Below are 6,978 nucleotides of genomic sequence, written 5' to 3'. Positions count from 1 at the left end.
CAGCAGGAAAGAGACAGAGGGGAAGGGCTCTGGGTTAAAAACCAAAAATCGTGAAAAGCAGGCGCCGGGGTAGTGATTTCAGCATCACTTTTGTGTTCTTCTGGTTCGGAGGAAATTCTCGTAGCTGCCACTGTAAGTGCAGACTCACTGTGTACGCAGTCACCTCCCGAGGGTCCGTGCTGTGCTCGGCTCCTCTGGGCGAGGAAGATGCCGGGGTCTCTGGTCTCCGGGGCCAGCAGCGTCCCCCTCACAGGTTCCAGGCCATGCAGGGCCTGTCTCCTCCCGGGGGGACGTTAGCAGGGAGGCTGGGACGCCTCCGGGGGTCCCTTGGGGCTCCTGATCTTCGGTTGTGAGCAGCCTCCCGGCTGTGGGAAGGGGAGCAGGACAGACGGCAGGGAGGCGCCAGGGAGGGAAGCACGACCATCTCCTCTGCCTCTCACCCCCTTGCTCTGTCCCCCGAAAGTCTGCCGAGCCACGGGGGGGCCCTGGTGGTAACCCCTAACCTTGGATCAGCCAGCGGGGCCCCTGGCGTGTGGCCTCCAGTCCACCTCCCCGGCCTTTCCCAGCTCGCTTTGTCCACGCAGGACCTCACGGGGGCCTGGAGTCCACAGGTTCCCAAGCTGAGTTCATGACAGCCGAGCCCTGAGCGTCCCTCACCGACCCAGCCTTGGGGCCGCGCCCTGAGCCCTGCCGCTGGCTTAGCCCCGGCTGCCACAGCTAAGTACCACCGACAGGACGGGGGCGCCTGACCAGCCGGCGTGGATCTTCTCACAGCTGTGGAGGCCAGAGTCCATGGTCAGGGTGCTGACAGTGTTGGTTTCCCTGAGTCTCTCTCCTTGGCGTGCAGGCGGCCGCCCCCTGCACACGCACCCTGCTGTCTGTCCCGCTCCTCATCAGGTTGCATCAGGACCCCACCCTGACGGCTTCATTTTGCCTCTTTAGAGGCCTGGTCTCCAAATCCATTCCCGTCCTGAAGTCCTGGGGTTCGGGGCTTCAGCGTGTCATCGTGGAGGGGAGACCAGGAGCAAGCCCACCGCGTGCCGGGCTTGTGGAACTCTGAACTGGTCGTTTTGGTGAACCTGCCTGAGGGACACAGGAGGCCCAGTCCGTGTCCAGTTCGGCCATTTTCGTGTGCACTTATGAGTGGGGCGAGGACCACGTCCCTAATCACTGCCCAGCACCACCTGTCGTATCCAGCCGAGCCACGTCCATGCCGTTGCCCCAGAGCTGCTTCTGCTTGACGCTGGCCAGCACCTCCTGACGCTCACGTGTCGCTTGTCCTGGGTCCCTTCCAAGGACCGGAGCTGGGCGCCTAGGGCTGGAGCTGTTCGGGAGCCAGCCTGCCGTCGTGAGATCAGAGCCTTGCTCACGTAGCCCAGATGCCCCCTGGAGCATGGAGACCACAGTGGCAGGGTCGTGGAAGGGCGTTGTAGCCGAACACCCTTCGAGGGTTTCCTCAAATCAGCAGCTGCCCAGGGGGCCCAGCAGACCCTGCTGAAGTTGGTGTCTCTGGCAGGCCCAGAACCCCCGAGCAGCCCAGGGGACCCTCCCCGGACCTTTGCGGTCAGTTATCCTGACCCGCTTCCCGTAGACAGGGAACCGAGGGCAGCCCCACACCTGAGCTGGGCTCTGAACACTGAGTTGTCTGGTGGGTTCTCCGGACCCCGCGGGTGATGGGGTCCTCTTGGCACAAACGGAGCCGCAGGCAGGGAAGGGCTGGAGAGCTGCCAGCGCGGGGCACTTCGTGGTGAAGTGCTGGCTGGTGGTAGAGACGGAGGGATGCTTCCAGCGCGCAGCCCGTATTCATCTCCCTGACATTCAAGGCCATCGCCATGTGACCCAGTCTCCCTAACATCCAGTCCTCCCACCCTTTATACAGACATACTTTCTGGCCCGATTCACACACTCGGTCCTCCTAAGACGTCACGCGTGTTTCTCCCATGGCCCTCGCTCTTCCTCCCAGGCGCCCTGCAGATCTTACGTCCTCATCACTTGTCAAATGAGCGGGTGCCGTGTGAAACCTTGAGGGAAGTATGCTGTTTCTAGAAGGAGCCAGATCTCTCCTCAGATCCCTGCCCCCAAGATGCTTTTCCATCAGGGGTCCCTTTGTGCCTGAGGCAGTTAATCCCAGCAGCTTCTCCATCCCAATCTTGTTAGCTGAGCATTTTCTGATTACACTGTCGTCCTCTTGGCAGTTCCCAAACCAGATCTGGATTCATACGTGTTTCTGAGGGTGAAAGAGCGACAAGAAAACATACTGGTAGAACCGGAAACAGATGAGCAGAGGTGAGTGGCGTTTGCATTGTGGATGGTGGGACGCACTCCTCCCCATGGGGTTGCAGCCGAGCTCCACGGGTACATTGTTCTCTCTTCCAGGGACTATGTGATCGACCTGGAGGAGGGCTCACAGCACTTGATCCGATACAAAACCATCGCACCCCTGGTCGCTTCTGGAGCCGTACAGCTGATTTAAAACCGGAAGCAACTAACCAAGAGTGAGGACGTGGAACGTTGGAGAGCGTATTTGGAAACCCCACGTGTCAGCCGGTGCCCGAGGACGGGAACTTTTCCCGGCAGTGCCACGGGTCACTGGGGCATTGAGATCCGCTCGGGGCAGATCCCTCCCTGGCTGCTCCAGCCAGGATCAGCAGGTGGGGTCATCGCTCTGCCAACTCCGCGGCTGGGCAGGGACACGGAAGCACCCTTCGTGGTGGTGTTTGAACTGAGGAGGGTGAGGCCGAGGGGGTGCGTAGAAAGGCCTCGCTGCCTGTGATGAGGGGACTGGTGGGCCCCAACCTGACAGCGGCAGGAGCGCTCCCTCAACCCTCCTGGTAGGAAGAGTGTAAATAGATTAAACCATGTGGCCGCCCTGTATAGTATGTCACCGACTCGTGTAAACTCAGCTTCTGGAGCCTCTGCTCTCGCACTCAGAGCCAGCTGCTGTCGTGCCTAACTGAGCATCACAACCGATAAACTAGTAACTAGGTCTCGGTTTCACGGCAGAAGGAGCCCGTGGGCAGTTCCCAGCGTGTAGTCTAGTGAGGTGCATCCCGGTGAACTGCAGCGTCTGGCGGTCTCCCAGGCCAGCCTGCAGGCCACGTGCTGGCCTTGACCAGGGCCCCGGGGGCAGAGCAGCAGCTGCTCTCCTACGTTGCCACCTCAGCGGCAGCTGTTCCTTTTTAGGCTCTTCACTTTCTCAAGGGGAATAGATGAAATTGACCTCGGTGAGTGGACAGTGTCTCAGTGACACCCGAGGAGGGATGTACACACGTGAATCGTCTTCCCTTGAAACGAGATACAGAGCAACTGCCTTCCAGTCTTTCTTGCTCGATGCAAAGGCAGGTTTTCATCTACATGATGTTGGCTCTTGGAGTAATCAGTGTGATATTGCTGTTATTTCCAAGAGAAATCACTAAGTGAAAGCAAGGAAGGTTTTATTCGTTAATAAAAACGTTTTATATCTCACGTAGTGCTTTGTTTTCTCCAGAGCGTTTTCACCCTCTTCACCCGTTCATTAAATAAATGTGCAGTGAGCATACAGTATGCCAGGCACAGTCTACCACACTGGGGCTCCAAGCCAGAATGAGATGGTCACTGACCCTGCTCAGGTGGGAGAAGTGCCTTGAAGAGACTTAGAACGGGGGGCTCACGGGGGCTCACCAGCATGACTGGGTGCTCTGAGAGACTCTCACTGATTTCAGTGAATCTCACTGAATTAGGCTGAGGTCTGAATAATAAGAAGGGACCAGACACAGAACTCAAAAGGCTTTCCAGGCAGAAAAGGCAGCTTGTGCAAAGGCCCTGAGGCAGAAACGAATTCTACCTGCAGTCGGTGTGGCTAGAAGGCAGTGGGCACAATGCAGAAGGGTGCAGGATTAAGGTCTGAGAGGCAGGCTGGCCCCAGATCACTTAACGGCTTTGTTAGCAAGGACCCCATGGGTCCTCACAGCATCCTGAGAAGCAGGCAGGGCTGGTAGTAGGTAAATAGGTGGGAAACAAGGTGGCCGTTTAGCAATAAGTCTGAACCCAAGTCTCCTTCCTCGGGGCCACCTTGTGGTCCCATGTCATCGTTGCTTCTGCTGTGGAAAGGAGAGGACCGGGCTGCATCATGTCACCCGCTCCCGCCCTGTTCATGCCGGGCAGCATGGAGGAGTAAGGTCATCACTGAAGCCATAGAGCTCATTGCTCCATTTTCTAGGTCACCTCTGCAAAGGAAGACTGGTTTAGATAAGCCATTTCGAAATAAAGGGGAAGTTGAATATCAAAACCAAGTGAAGGGAAATGATGTGGTTTAGTGTGACGTCTTTAACATTTTCAATTTGTGGGGAGTATTTTGCTTTATGGTTAAAAACTCATCACTGGAAGCAGGATGGGACATTTACTTCAAACATTGGCATCATACCTTATCATAAGCTTGTTGCCAGTGAGATTCCTGAGAAATGCTGGAGCAAGACCCGCTGTGTTTACTCTGTGCCCAAACATTGAGGCTTCAGTGCCCCCAACCCCATGCACATCCACCTTTCTTCCGTGATGGACTTGAGCAAACCATGAAACTCTCAGAGGGATTGTGAAGTGAGCACATCATACACCAGTACTGCAGATAAATGTTATATGATATCGCTTCTATGTGGAATAAAAAAAAAATACAAATGAACTTATTTCCAAAACAAATCCACAGACATAGAAAACAAACGTGGTTACCAAAGGGGAAAGGGGGAGAGAGGGATAAATTAGGAGTTTGGGATTATTTATTACTATATATTAAATAGATAATCAACAAGGACCTACTGTGTAGCACAGGGAGCTCTACTCGATATTTTGTAATAACCTGTAAGGGAAGAGAATCTGAAGAGAGTGTACATATATATAACTGAATCGCTGTGCTGTATACCTGGAACTAACACGATATTGTAAATCAACTACTGTATACTTCAGTTTAAAAAATACTTCATATAGGGCTTCCCTGGTGGTGCAGTGGTTGAGAGTCTGCCTGCCGATGCAGGAGACACGGGTTCGTGCCCCGGTCCGGGAAGATCCCACATGCCGCGGAGTGGCTGGGCCCGTGAGCCATGGCTGCTGAGCCTGCGCGTCCGGAGACTGTGCTCCGCAACGGGAGAGGCCACGGCAGTGAGAGGCCCGCGTACCGCAAAAAAAAAAAACAAAAAAACTTCATATAATGTTAAGTAATTTATCATGGGAGGCTAAACATTCCAAATATTTGGAATTGTTCAAAATTGATTTCTTTCTTTTTTGTATTATAGTAAAATACACATAACGTAATTGCCATCTTAACCATTTGTAAGTTCACATTCAGTGGTATTAAATATATTCACCTTGTGCATCCATCACCACCATCCATCCCCACGACTCTTCATCTTGTAAAACTGAAACTCTATACCCGTTAGACAATAACCCCCTCCCACCGTCCCTGAAAACCACCATTCTACTTTGTCTTTACGGTTTTGGCAACTCTAAGTACCTCATTAAGTGGAATCATAGTTTGTCTTTTCGTGGCTGGCTTATTTCTCTTAGCATAAGGGAAACCTTGGGAAACCCCAAGATTTATCCATGTTGTAGCATGTGTCAGAAATTCTTTTTAAGGCTAAATAATATTCCCTTGTACGTATAGACCACATTTGCTTATCCATAAATCTGTCAGTGGACACTTGGGTTGCTTCCACATTTCAGCTGTTGTGAATATTGCTGCTGTGAACATGCGTGTGCAGATATCTTCGAGATCCTGCTTTTAAATTTTTTGGCTATACACCCACAAGTGGAATTCCTGGATCATAATGTAATTCTGTTTTTAATTTTTTGAGGAAACACCACACTCTTCCACAGCAGCTGTGCCATTTTACAAGGGCTTCAATTTCTCTACATCCTTGCCTATACCTGTTTGCTATTTTTTTATAGTAACCGTACTAATGAGTGTGAGGTTATAGCTCATTATAGATTTGATTTGCATTTCCCTAATGATTCAGCATCTTTTCCTGTGCTTATTGGCTATTCCTACGTCTTCTTTGGAGAAATGTATATTCAAGTGCTTTTGTGCTTTTCTAATCAGGTTGTTTTTATTGTTGATGAGTTTTAGGAGTTCTCTATACATTCTGGATATTAATCCCTTATCAGATATATGATTTGCCAATGCTTTCTCTCATTCTGTGGGTTGCCTTTTTACTCTGTGGATAGTATCTTTTATGCATAAATTTAAAATTTTTTTCATAAAGTCCAATTTGTTGATGTTTTCTTTTGTCACCTGCGCCTTTGGTGTCAAATCCAAGAAATCATTACGAAATCCAATGTCATGAAGTTTTTATCATATGCTTTCTTCCAAGAGTTTTATTTGCTTAGGTCTTAAATAAATTTAAAGACCTAAAGGTCCTTGATTCATTTTGAGTTAGTTTTTGTATGTAGTGTTAAGTAAGGGTTCAACTTCATTTTTTTGCTTGTGGATATCCAGTTTTCCCAGCACCATTTGTTCAAAAGACTGTCCTTCCCCCATTGAATGGTCTTGGTACCCTTGTCAAAAATAATGTTACCATATATGTGAGGGTTTATTTCTGGGCTTTCTATTCCGCTCCATTGGTCTGTATGTCTGTCTTTATGCCAATACCACACTTTTGATTACTGTAGCTTTGTAGTAAGTTTTGAAATCAGGAAGTGTGCATGCTCCAGTTTCGTTCCTCTTTTTTCAAGATTGTTTTGGTTATTGGGGGTCTTTTGAGATTCCATATGAATTTTAGGATGGGTTTTTTCTGTTTCTGCAAAAAAAAGTCACTGGGATTTTTATAGAGATTGCATTGAATCTGTAGGTCTCTTTGGGTAGTATTGACATTTTAGCAATATTAAGTCTTCTGGCCCTTGAACATGCGATGTGTTTTCGTTGATTTATGTGTTATTTAATTTCTTTCAGCAGTGTCCTTCAGTTTCCATTGTATAAGTGTTTTACCTCCTCGGTTAAGTTACTTCCTAAGTATT

The 6,978-nt window shown here is 50.3% G+C and overlaps 1 protein-coding gene across 1 annotated transcript in view; it reads left to right on the top strand.

Annotated features, from left to right (window-relative positions):
* Window positions 1–2,476, top strand: part of GINS4 (GINS complex subunit 4) — a 12,517-nt gene extending 10,041 nt beyond the window's left edge. Inside the window, exons 6-7 of the mRNA XM_007455480.1 lie at window positions 2,196–2,286; window positions 2,377–2,476. Of these exons, the coding sequence (XP_007455542.1) occupies window positions 2,196–2,286; window positions 2,377–2,473 (188 nt within the window). The 3' untranslated portion in view covers window positions 2,474–2,476. The remainder of the gene's footprint in view (window positions 1–2,195; window positions 2,287–2,376) is intronic.
* The last annotated feature ends 4,502 nt before the right edge of the window (window positions 2,477–6,978 follow it).

Source organism: Lipotes vexillifer, unplaced genomic scaffold (genome assembly GCF_000442215.2).
Source record: "Lipotes vexillifer unplaced genomic scaffold, Lipotes_vexillifer_v1.1 scaffold414, whole genome shotgun sequence".
In the NCBI taxonomy this organism is placed as follows: domain Eukaryota; kingdom Metazoa; phylum Chordata; class Mammalia; order Artiodactyla; family Lipotidae; genus Lipotes; species Lipotes vexillifer.
This window is presented reverse-complemented; position numbering and strand designations above follow the sequence as displayed.